This window comes from Pristiophorus japonicus, chromosome 15 (assembly GCF_044704955.1).
Source record: "Pristiophorus japonicus isolate sPriJap1 chromosome 15, sPriJap1.hap1, whole genome shotgun sequence".
Lineage (NCBI taxonomy): Eukaryota > Metazoa > Chordata > Chondrichthyes > Pristiophoridae > Pristiophorus > Pristiophorus japonicus.
Window position 1 is genome coordinate 11,787,934 of NC_091991.1, and position 13,094 is coordinate 11,801,027.

Here is a 13,094-nt window from a genome sequence, read left to right on the forward strand (position 1 = left end):
CTCCCCTCTAAATCTCGTACCAATTACTTTAAATCTCTGTCCCCGGGTTATTGACCGCTCTTTCATCTTGAAAGCTGAACAATAAATGATTAGTTGGAAGGCCGCGAGCACTCACAGCGAAGGATGAATGATCACACAATGGAGTTGTGTCCAGAGACATTCAGCCACCAGAAGTTATACTCACAGCGGAGTTGGCCCACGAAAACAAAATGCCCAAAGTGAACAATCCCAAGACCGGTCCTCCGACCATTCCAAAAATACTGAGAGCTGCCTGTCAATGGAAACACATACAGGAGCTGAAGTCCTGACAAACTAGTGTTTTGTAAAAGGAAAGAGGAAGACTTGCATTTCTATAGTGCCTTTCACACCCTCAGGGTGTCCCAAAATGCTTTACAGCCAATTACATCGAATGTACAGCACAGAAACAGGCATTCAGCTTAACATGTCTGTGTCGGTGTTTATGCTCCACACAAGCCTCCTCCCACCTCTCTCCATCTCACCCTATCATATTCTTCTATTCCTTTCTCCCTCGTGTGTTTATCCAGCTTCCCCTTAAATGCATCGATACTATTCGCCTTAACCACTCCCTATGACAGCGAGTTCCACATTCTCACCACTCTCTGGGTAAGGAGGTTTCTCCTGAATTCCCCATTGGATTTATTAATGACTGTCTGATATTGATTGCCCCTAGTTCTGGTATCCCCCCACAAGTGGAAACATCTTCTCTACGTCTACCCTATCGAAGCCCTTCAGAACTTTAAAGACCTCTATCCGGTCACCCTTCAGCCTTCCCTTTTCCAGAGAAATGAGAGCCAGCCTGTTCAGCTTTTGCTGATAGTTAGAACCACTCAATTTTGGTATCAACCTTGTAAATCCTCTCTGCACCTTCTCCAGTGCCTCTAAATCCTTTTTATAATATGGCGACCAGAACTGTGCACAGTGCTCCAAGTGTGGTCTAACCAAGGTTCGATACAGGTTTAGCATAACTTCCCTACTTATCAATTCTATTGCTCTAGATATGAACCCTAGTGCCTGGTTTGCTTTTTTATGGCCTTATTAACCTACTTTTCGTGATTTGTGAATCTGTACCCCGGGATCCCTCTGTTCCTCGACCCCATTTATACCCTTATTTTCCAAGGATTATGTGGCCTCCTTATACTTCTTACCAAAATGCACCACTTTACATTTATCTATGTTAAAATTCATTTGCCATTTACACGTCTATTTTGCAAGTTTATTAATGTCTTCTTGTATTTTGTCATAGTCCTCCTCCGTATTAACTATACTCCCTCCCAAATACCAATGAAGTACTTTTTTTTTTAAGTGTACCACTGTTGTAATGTAAGAAACGCAGCAGCCAATTTGTGCACAACAATCATCATCATAGGCGGTTCCTCGAAACGAGGATGACTTGGTTCCACACCAGAAAAGGATGCGTTCACAGGTGTTTCGAATGAAAGACCCAAACTACATCCTGAAGGGTGGAAGATGCCTGTGCGTGGATTTTTTTAACGTGGGGTGACCGTTGCACACCAGCCACCACACGGGCTTGACCGAGCTAGGTCTTGGTCCAGTGGCAAGGATTAACCAAGATGACTGGAGACCTGCTCTGCTGCACGGACCTAGTGCGCACACATATCACAGTGTGGGCTGGCCCGAGCTGCCCCAGGGCCCCTGGCCCTGAACTCACATCTTTGACACTGTTAACCGCGAGGGTCTATAGAGTGTCCTCCTCCGCTTCGGATGCCCCCAAAACAATATCCCACAAACAGCAACGTGATAATGATCAGCTAATCTGTTTTTAGTGTTATTGATTGAGGGACACTGGGGAAAAACTCCCCCAGATGGAGAAAAGGGTTCTGAAATAGGGGTATATGAAGTTCCAACAAGTAACTAACCTGTAAAAGGCTTCCCATTAGTGATGCTAAGCCAGCCATTCCGATACATACAGCGCCAAACAACAGGCCTGAAGGAAAAATGAGAACAGAATGATATGAATTTGACGGTAAACTGGAACGCTAAACAAATACAACAACAACAACTTGTATTTATATGGTGCCTTAATGAAGTAAAACATCCCAACGTGCTTCACAGGAGCGTTATCAAACAAAATTTGATATCGAGCTGCATAAGGAGATATTAAGGCAGTTGATCAAAAGCTTGGTCAAAGAGGCAGGTTTTAAGAAGCGCCTTAAAGGAGAAAAGAGAGGTAGAGAGGTGGAGTTCCAGAGCTTGGGGCCCAGGCAACAGAAGGCACGGTCGCCAATGGTGGAGCGATTAAAATCGGGGATGTACAAGAGGCCAGAATTGGAGGAGCGCAATGGATCTCAGAGGGTTGTAGGGTTGTAGGAGATTACAGAGATAGGGGGAAGAGGTGGGGAGAGGTTGGGGGGGGGGGGCGAGGTCATGGAGGGATTTGAAAACAAAGATGAGAATTTTAAAATCAAGGTGTTGCCGGAACGGGAGCCAGTGTAGGTCAGCGAGCACAGGAGTGATGGGTGAGCGGGACTTGGTGCGAATTAGGGCTCGGGGGCAGCAGCGGTTTGGAAGAGCTCAATTTTTTGGAGGGTTGAACATGGGAGGCTGGCCAGGGGAGCGTTGGAATAGTCAGGTCTGGAGGTAACACTATACCAAGTGTCAGGAAACACTGGAATTTGGTAAAAGGAACATTTATATAATTTTACAGGGTCATTTTACAAAGTGGAGAAGGAAGAATGCTTTTTCGGGGGGTTTGGGGATATGTGCTGCCGGATCAAAAGAAACCTACTTCAAAAGATCTAATGTTCAAATAGGAACTTCCAAACAAGTTCCATTAATCTAACAGCTGAAATAAAGCAAATGAAAATCTGTCTTGTTGGACAAAATCTCAAAAGCACCAAGTCCGAGGGCCAGTCGTGTGGCTCTGGACAATCAGTAACTTCCCGACTCCTCACAGTAATATCCCGGGGCCCAGCTAATGAGTTTTCACCAGCCGAGTTGCGGGAATGATCAGCTCTGGAACAACATCCTTTGTCTCTGTGTTTCAGTCCAGCGATCAAAGGCTCCTTCTTTCAAAAGCAGTGGTCTGATTTTTGTTTTTCAATCACTTTTGGGGGTTGTTTAAACTCCCTGATCACCCCCTCCCCCCCACCCCCCCCACTGCCCCGACCCCCTACCCCGCCCCACCTGCCTATATAAGAACATAAGAATTAGGAGCAGGAGTTGGCCCTACGGCCCCTCGAGCCTGTTCCGCCATTCAATACGATCATGGCTGATCATCAACCTGAACTCCACTTCCCCATCCGATCTCTATATCCCTTGATTCCCCTAGAGTCCACATATCTAGCGATCTCAGCCTTGAATATATTCAATGACTCAGCATCCACAGCCCTCTGGGGCAGAGAATTCCAAAGATTCACCACCCTCTGAGAGAAGAAATTCCTCCTCATCTCAGACTTAAATGGCCGACCCCTTATCCTGAGACTGTGACCCCTGGTTCTAGACACACCAGTCAGGAGGAAATATCCTCTCAGCATCTACCCTGTCAATCCCCCTCAGAATCTGGTATGTTTCAATGAGATCACCTCTCATTATTCTAAACTCCAGGGAGTATAGGGTTAGTCTACTCAATCTCACATCATAAGACAGCCCTCTCATCCCAGGAATCAATCCTCCGTTGCACCGCCTCTGTTTTACACGTCCGTGCTGTCAGCAGAACATTTCTCCATTGCGGATGGGGTCTATCACTCCCAGGGATGGGGTCTATCACCCCTCAGGGACGGGGACCCTCATCAACTGCAGTGTGGGTTCATAACAAAAAATCTTAAGTCGCTTGAGATATATCACCAATGATGTCTCCGCAAGATCCTGCAAATCCCCTGGGAGGACAGGCGCACCAACATCAGTGTCCTCGACCAGGCTAACATCCCCAGCATTGAAGCACTGACCACACTCGATCAGCTTCGCTGGGCAGGCCACATAGTTCGCATGCCAGATAAGAGACTCCCGAAGCAAATGCTTTATGCGGAGCTCCTTCATGGTAAACGAGCCCAAGTTGGGCAGCGGAAACGTTATAAGGACACCTTCAAAGCCTCCCTGGTAAAGTGCGACATCACCACTGACACCTGGGAGCCCCTGGCCGCAGACCGCCCGAGGTGGAGAAGGTGCATCCGGGAGGGCGTTGAGCTCTTCAAATTTCAACGCAAAGAGCGTGAAGAGGCCAAGCGCAGGCAGCGGAAGGAGCGCGCAGCAAACCAGCCCCACCCACCCCTTCCCTCGAAGAATGTCTGTCCCACCTGTAACAGGGTCTGTGGCTCTCGTATCGGACTGTTCAGCCACCAGAGAACTCACTCTGGGAGTGGAAGCAAGTCTTCCTCGATTCCGAGGGACTGCCTATGACGGGGTTCATAAGACTATCCCTTTAGTTAAATGACTCTCTTCTACTAGATATTCTTCTAAAGGGAGTCACTTTCATTGAATCATCTAATTCACAGCACAAAGGAGGCATTTCAGATCATCGAATCTGTGCCTGTGCTAGCTCTTCAACTGAAGCACGTCATTAGATGATTTAATATATTTGGTTTTGTTAAAGTAGAATCTATGGGCCCAAGTTTCCACATGATTTGCACCTGATTTTTAGGAGCAACTGGTGGAGAACGGACTATCTTAGAAATCGCAATTCTCCACATTTTTTTTTCTGCAGTTCTAGTCAGGTAGAACAGTTCCACTTTGGAACAGAATTTTTTCTTCAAAAGAGGGCGTGTCCGACCACTGACGCCTGATTTGAAAGTTTCCACAGTGAAAACGTACTCCAAACTAACTTAGAATGGAGCAAGTGAAGATTTTTGTAGAACTGAAAAAACCTGTTCTACACATTAAAAAATCAAGCGCAGGTTACAAATTAGGCGTCCAGAACGAGGTGGGGGGGGGGAAGGGAAGTCATTAAATTCTATAATAAATCCTTATTTATACTTATACAAATATTATACAAATAAATCCAACCTGAATAAACATTTATAAGCAAAGAAAAGATTAAATAAACCATCTTCCTACCTGTGTGAAAGTGCTTCAGGCAGGCCTTTCGGGACCGAAGGCTGAACGGGCCGGCCCGAGACTTCGGGCAGGGCCCATCCCCAGCACCAGATTTACAGGTAGGTGGCGTTGGGTCGGGTCGGGGAGGTTCGGTTCGGGTCGGGGGGAGGGAGGGAGAGAGAGGGGGGAAGGAAGAGAGAGGGGAGAGGGAGGGAGAGAGAGGGGGGGAGGGAGAGAGAGGGGAGGGAGGGAGAGAGAGGGAGGGGGGGGAAAGAGAGGGAGGGAGGGAGGGGGAGGTCAGGTCGGGGAGGGGGAGGTCAGGTCGGATCCAGTCCGGGGACGGGGGGCGGTGGGGGGGGAGCGGGAGTCGGGTTGGGTCCAGTTGCGGGGGTGGGGGGGGAGCGGGAGCGGGAATCGGGTCGTGTCCAGAGGCGGGGGGAGCGGGAGTCGGGTCGGGGGGCGGGAGCGGGAGTTGGGTCGGGTCCAGTCCGGGGTGGAGGGGGGAGCGGGGGTCGGGTCGGGTCCGGGGGGGGGGGGGGGGGGGGGGGGAGCGGGTGTCGGGTCCGGTCCGGAGGCGGGGGGGGGGGGGAGCGGGTGTCGGGTCTGGTCGGGGGGGGGGGGGGCGGGGGGAGCAGGAGCTGGCCGTAGGAGGAGCCTTATTCACGCAGCCCCAGTGAGGCCATTCGGCCAGGGCTAGGGGCTGCGTGCTTCGGGCCCCTCCCACACAGTTTCGGGCGCCTGGAGCTACTGCACATGCGTGCCCACTGTAGCGCGCATGTGCAGAGGTCCCGGCACTGTTTTCAGCGCAGGGACCTGGCTCCGCCCCCTACAGCTCCTGCTGCGCTGCGCCGAGGGCCAGAGGACCTGCAGGGAGGTGGAGAATACCGAGGATTTTTTTAGGCGCACTTTGTGGCGCGAAAAACGGGCGTCCAGGTCGGGACTGCGCCGTCCTAGGCGCATGTGGAAACTTGGGCCCATAGAATGGGTTACAGCACGGAAGAGCCCGTGCCGACACTCAGTTAGTCCCACTCCCCCATCTTTTCCTCGTAGCCCTGCAATTTTTTTTCCTTCAGTTACTTATCCAACTCCCTTTTGAAAGCCGCGATTGAGTCTGCCTCCACCACCCTCTCAGGCCGTGCATTCCAGATCCTAATCACTCGCTGCGTAAAAAAGTTTTCCCTCATGTCGCCTTTGGTTCTTCTGCCAATCTCCTTAAATCTGTGACCCTTCCACCAATGGGAACAGTTTCTCTCTATCTATTCTGTCCAGACCCCTCATGATTTTGAACACCTCGATCAAATCTCCTCTCAATCTCCTCTGCTCCAAGGAGAACAACCCCAGCTTCTCCAGTCTAGCCACGTAACTGAAGTAATGTAACTGCAAAATAGTACATTGCCTTATCTTTTGAAGATTTAATAAGTAATTTTCATCATAGAATCAGTCTTCCAAGTTTAAGTTGATGCTGCTGAATAAACTAAGTGTCTCGGGCGATTGTGCAAACACGTTTGAAGCCCCGTGCTGTCTCACAGCAGTTTGAACTGCAGGTTTAGCAGAGATTAGGACTGTATATTAATAGTAATGCAGCTTGTTATCCAGCATCTACAGCCGGTCAGAGCTACAGTGTGTAACACGAGGCTCACAATACCACATCATTCACTCGAACAGCATCAACACCTTGCAATTACAGCCACCCATTCACCCGATTTGTATAGTTTCCACAACGATCACACAACAATGGGCTTTTGTGGTCTGGTTTCCCGAAATAAAATGCACGCGGTCTGCATGGGTCGGGGGCGGAGAGGAATTTTACGGATTTTTGTCCCTAAATTGGCCTTGGGTTTTCTGATCTGTTTTTTTCACCTTTTCCAGGATGTCCTGGGGGTAAGGACTCTTGAGTTGATCACTATTGTATGGGACCGGCTGGATGGACCGCGCTTGTCTTTGCTGGCCGACATTTTCGAAGGTTAGCGTTTTCCGACCTTTTTTTTTTGTTGTGTTTTAGTCCTAAAACGAAACCGTTTTTTGGGGTGGGGACTGATTGATTCCAACAATGCGCTGACTTGTCAGAGGAGGAAGGATTTATCCATCGGGCTGCGCACTCGCTGTGGGCAAAACGCGCTGATTCACACAGCAGCTTTGGAGAGAGGCGACAACTCTTTTTCGGTAACTGGTTTCAGTTGGACTGACCCACAAGTGTGAGAGTGAGTGTGAATGTGAGAGTGAGTGTGAGAGTGAGTGAGAGTGAGAGTGATAGTGAGAGTGAGAGTGAGAGTGAGTGAGAGTGAGAGTGAGAGTGAGTGACAGTGAGAGTGAGAGTGAGAGAGAGTGAGAGTGAGAGCAAAAAATCCAAGTTTCCCCAAAGATTGCGCGCCAGCATAACTCAGTTAGTTACGATTGTTTTCGGTTCATTTTTTTTTTTGCGTCATAGAGGGCGCAACCTGATGTCTGTGCAAGTTTTTCACATTTATGCAAGTTTGACCAACTTACATTTTTCCTAGTACGGTGTATGTGATCACTCCCAAAAAACCTTCTGGGCACTTAAGAAAAACCAGCGCACATTAAAAAAATCGGCGCAGAAAGACACCATTGTTTTCAGGCAAAGTCTTGGAGGGAGTCAAGAACACATTAAATATGCATTACGAAGCTTAATTTTTTCAAACTTAAAATGCGGAAAATGGAAGTCTAATGCAATTTTAAAATTTTGGATTTTTTTCAAAGTGCCACGCCACCACTGAACGTCTCTAAGCCGGCAGAATTACTCCCTCCCCCACACACAGGGGCTCGGGTCTTGGCTTCAAAAGAAGCCGGGGGGGGGGGGGGGGGGGGGAGGTGGGGGGGGAGGTGAAGGGGTGTGGAAGCTGAACTGAAGGGATGAGAACCCTTACACTATCCAACAGCATAAAAAGAAACCTGGGGAGAGGGGTGGGGGGGGGGGGGGTTTCTGAGCCCGTGTCCGGGCGAGGGACCGATTCTGACGGCAGACCCTCGCGCCTGGTGAGGAGACGTTCGGTCGGTGGTGGGACGGTATTTTGAAAAAAATCTAAAATTAAAGAATTGCATGAGACTTCTTTGCCCCAAATGTCCTCATTTCAATGCCTAGCTTCCTGTTCGAAGCAAGCCTACTGGGTGTGGTCCATACTAGAGTGTCAACCTTGGGGAGCGAGAGAACAAAGAAGCTCGTCCTGCTGATTTGAGCTTCTTGCAAAGGTACAATTTAATCATGGGGGCAATACTGACAAATACCAGACCTCGTGCAAGCCTTCTGCATGATGGTGCTGCAGAGGGGACAATTGATTCAATGTCATCGCATGAGGAACCTCAGAGCATGCAGGATGATGGGCGGGAGGCCTTACCCACGTCAGGTATATCGAGGCGTTCATACCTGCACCTGAGTGATGCAGACTGTGTGAGAAGGTTGCGTTTCGGCAAAGAAGTTGTAACCGAGGTCTGTGAGTTAGTAAAAGCAGACCTGCACTCTAGAAGTGCCAGGAGGACTGCTTTGTCAGTTGAAGTGAAGGTTACAGCTGCACTTTCATTCTATGCATCTGGATCGCTCCAGGCCGCAATTGGGGATGTGTGCGCCATTTCTCGGCAGGTGACTGCTGCACCATATGCTCGGAGGAATGACTGCATAAAGTTCCCCATGACCTACCAGGCAATGTGTGAAAGGGCTATGGGTTTCTCCAGGATTGCTGGCTTCCCAAAGGTACAGGGCTGCATTGATTGTACCCACATCGCTTTGTGAGCACCTTTAGAGGACTCCGAAATGTACAGGAACAGAAAAAGCTTCCACTCCATTAATGTGCAGCTCGTGTGTGACGAAATGCACCGCATCATGTCAGTTAATGCGAGATACCCTGGGAGCACCCATGATGTGTTCATCCTACACGAGAGCGCTATATCTGCCATGTTTCAGCAGCAGGCAGAAGGGCAGAGCTGGCTGCTGGGAGACAAAGGGCACGGCCTTGCCACCTGGCTCATGACATCCCAAAGCGTAACCCGGACGGAAGCTGATTGGGAATACAACATGTCGCATATTGCGACGCGCAGCATAATAGAGAGGACCATTGGCATCTTGAAACAAGCGTTTCCGATGCCTGGACCATTCCGGAGGCTACTTGCTGTACTCCCCTGAGATTGTCGGTCAGTTCACTGTTGTGTGCTGCATGCTGTATAACTTAGCCATCATGAGGCAGCAGCAGCTGGTAGTAGAAGACCCACCTGAGGTGAGAGTGGCTGATGATGAGGAGAAAGATGCAGATGACGAGGAGGATGAGGAGGAGAATGAGGAAGCCAAGCAACTACTGAACCCGGAGCACGATGGCGGAGGAGGGCGGGCCGTCGTGCCCCTTTAAAGATTGCTCGAGCCTTGCGCCAGCAGCTCACCCGTGAATGCTTTGCTGCCTGAAGGCTCAGCGACAACTATTCCACATGGACCATGTTTACTGTTTGGACCTGTTCCATAATGTTATGCTGTGTAAATGGAACAAAGATTGGAAATGATTCTTCTTTAGTTCAAAAAGTTGTGCTAATAATGGAACAAATAATGGAAATGATTCAGTTATAATTTAAAATATATTTTATTCAAAAGTTTAAGAAACATTTATTTGTACTTAACTTAACTTTAATAAAAATATTCTTGTATTAAACTTTAAAGTTTTCAGTTAAGATCACTTAAAAACTTTAAGGTCACTTACAAACTTTTAAACTTGTAAATTTACTTAACTTACAAAAATCTTTTAATTTGAGAACACTTACAACAGTAACAACAATAATAATGACAACAGCAGCAAAGAAAGGCTGCATCCATCTCTCCTCCACCTTATTCTAAGACCGCCCGCTGCGCTTGGTCTTGTTGACTCCATCCCTGCCCGCAGGCGGTGGCACAGTGTTTCTCGGGTTGGTACCAAGCTTACTCCTTCGAACATCTCGGGTAATGCGCACTTCTTAATGGGGGGCGGGGGGGGTGTGTGTGAAGGCAGTAATGTGGAAGGCCCAGCTTGGGCCTCTTCAGAGGCTGGTCTGGGGGAGTGGGAGTTGATTCTGTCAATGGGCGCGGGGTCTGGGCGTGTTCCCTTAGTACAGCAGCTAACTCCAAAATTCCCTCCCTCATGTGCCCTGACAGTGTCTCAACTACCTCCAACATTCCCTCCCTCATGTTCGCCAACAGTGTATCAGCTAGCTATGACATTCCCGCCCTCATGTGCACCGACATTGCATCAGCTACCTGCGACGTTCCCTCCCTCATGTGCCCAGACAATGTTCCCATTTCAGGTGAGAGTGTTGTTACTTCTCCCGACAGTCCCGATACCTCATCACCCACCCCACTGATGGTGTCCAGGAGTGATCAGTGCCTCTCCGAACTCATTGCCATCATCTGAACCACATCTGTTAGATCTTGCACCACAGGAGAGCGCTGTCGAGCTCTCCTTCCCCTCCTTACCCTGGGTGTGGCTCGGTGCATCCTACTGGGATCTGCAGCCTCGTACAATGGGGCCCTGGGTGGGCCTCGCTGCATCCCTCTGGGACCCGCAGCCTCGGATGGTGGGGCCCTGGGTGTGCCTCGGACTGTGAGAAACCATGGAATGTCCCAACACCCGCACCACTCAAGAAAGGGCCTGGCATCTCAATGGGCGACACCTGCACCTCCTCCAGAGTGAGTACAACAGTGGGGGCTTCATCCTCCCCCTCCCCCTGTCCCTCCCCCTCTTCCGCCCCCTCACCCCAGGCTCTTGGTCTGGAAGGTGGGATTGGAAGATGTTCTTCTCTTCAGGCTCGTCCTCATCTGAAGCTTCTTCTGCATCGGCTTCAGCCTGGTCAGGGTTGCAGCAGAGGAGGGGGTAGGGTGACATGAGCAGGCTCACACAGCGCAGACAGCAGGCTGATTTGATGGACCACGATGAATGGTAGCACATTGCATCACCCAAAGCGTAGCAGACGGAGACATCCCCATGAACCGAAGCACGGCTAGCCCACGCAGTACTTAACATTTAGCAAAGCCAGACTGTGGAAGTTGCAGGACTTACCCCTTCCCTCGAGTGTGGGCCCAGCTTGTGCAGTGGTGGTTGCGTTTCTCCAGGCAGGACCCATCAAAGCAGCGTCCCTCTCTTCCAAGGGTGTCAGTGGGTGCAGATTTGCCGGGCCTCCTCCTGTTCGAGGTCTTTCCCTTTTGTTGTGTGCCACCTTCCTCTGCAAAGATGAAAATATAACTTTTTAGAGAGGATGTCTTTCTGCTGGGTGGGACATATACAGATAGTCACATTTATAATTTATTCCATTGAATAAATGAAAATATTACTGACACTAACTACTTGACCAAGGTCCTGCCACTTCTTTTTGCACTGGCCTCCAGACCTCGAGGTGGTCATCATTGCACAGTACTCTTCTGCCAGTTGGTTCCAGCGTTTCTTCAATTCTTTTGGTGAAAATTTTATGTGACTCTGCTGGTGTTCAGCTCGTGCCATCTGGCCTCAATCACAGTAACCAGTGCCTCCACTTCATCCTGTGAGAAACTCTTGGTCCTTGAGCCGCGTTGCATATTGTACTGCAGCTCCGATTTTTCCACTGAGAATGAAAGTTCTCACACACAACTGGCCTTTTAAAAATGGGCCGAATGCAGACCGGGAGCTGTACTGGGCATGCACACCCATAGCAGTCACGTCAAAAACTTCCTTTATTTTTTCGCAGAAGGGGGGGGGGGCATCATTTTTTCAGGGCAGACATTAGGCTTCACCCCCCCCCGAAGCTAAAGGACAGGCTGCGCAGCGCCAATTTCAAAAAACAGAACGGGGAAACTTGCTAGTTAGTTTTTTTGGAGTCGTCGGGGCCAAAAAAAAGGGCGTAACTCTGGCAATACGCCAGAAAACGGCATTGGGGAAAATTGAGCCCTTTGGTCCGACCTTGCACAACAAAGTGGCGGGTTACCAAGTTAAGAAGACAGAAGACTTACTCATGGCTCTGGAAATCCAAGAGAGCTCTTTCTCAGAAAGGTTTGTGAAATACGGCTTGATGAGGTCTTCCACTGTTACAGCAGCAAGTGCGTTAATGCTGGATGACACCGTGCTGTAGCGGGAGAAGATCAAAAGCACCATTGTAACGAGACGTTCATAGCCATTGCTCCACCAAACAAGCTTTTATTAATAGATTAAGCTGAGTATATTAATCATCAGTCGAGAACAAGCCAAGAATTTGCACAGTTTAAGTTGACAAGGCTTCCAGCACTGGTGCCCAGTTCAGAATGATGCTTTGTGACAAAGCCTGATTATATTTGATCGAGTGTCAGATGCTCTGTTCCACTGCCCCAAACCTACCTTAATGTCCCACTATACGCACATGCCACGAAGAGACCCGGCAGCCCTGGGTAGCCTCCCAGAATGTCCACCGCCATGTAAGGCATCAGCTGAAGGACACAATCAACAGGTTGCACCAGCGGATAATTTAGGGCGAGACAGGTATAGACCTCAGACAACACACAGGTACAGATATAGGTAACAAACTACAGATAATATACAGTTCGCTATATGGGTATTATGCTGCGATATATTATATATCCATCTTTCAGATGAGACGTTAAACCGAGGCCCCGTCTGCTCTCAGGTGGACATAAAAGATCCCATGGCACTATTTCGAAGAAGAGCAGGGGAATTATCCCCAGTGTTCCGGCCAATATTTATCCCTCAACCAGCCTCACTAAAAAAAATGATCTGGTCATTATCACTTTGCTGTTTGCGGGAGCTTGCTGTGCGCAAATTGGCTGCTGTGTTTGCTGTGTAGTCAATACAACAGTGACTACACTTGAAAAGTACTTCATTGGCTGTAATGTACTTTGGGCTGTCCTGAGGTTGTGAAAGTTGCTATATAAATGCAAATCTTTCTTTCACACCAACTTACCTTGCACCTCCACCAATCCCTCTCTATCTATATTCTCACATGCCCATCTCACTAGCCACCCCCCGCACTCACCCTTATCCCAATACAATCATACCAACTAACAATGCACAAGGGTAGGCATTCAGGTATTTTATGCAATGTTCATGTAAAGTTTCTGTTAATGTGGTGTCAAACATTGAAACCTTTATTTTCAA

At 49.1% G+C, this 13,094-nt stretch overlaps 1 protein-coding gene across 12 annotated transcripts in view; it reads right to left on the reverse strand.

Annotated features, from left to right (window-relative positions):
* LOC139280602 (sodium-coupled monocarboxylate transporter 1-like) overlaps window positions 1-13,094 on the reverse strand; it is a 60,250-nt gene that overhangs the window by 14,741 nt on the left and 32,415 nt on the right. For 8 of the 12 annotated variants that reach the window (XM_070900147.1, XM_070900146.1, XM_070900145.1 and 5 more), the window contains 4 exons: window positions 12,321-12,409; window positions 11,960-12,072; window positions 1,899-1,966; window positions 185-271 (listed from right to left, as the gene is read on the reverse strand). In XM_070900147.1, the coding sequence (XP_070756248.1) occupies window positions 185-271; window positions 1,899-1,966; window positions 11,960-12,072; window positions 12,321-12,409 (357 nt within the window). Of the gene's footprint in view, window positions 1-184; window positions 272-1,898; window positions 1,967-11,036; window positions 11,200-11,959; window positions 12,073-12,320; window positions 12,410-13,094 lie in introns of all 12 variants that reach the window. The other 4 variants (XR_011596720.1, XR_011596721.1, XR_011596723.1 and 1 more) reach the window with 2 other exon arrangements.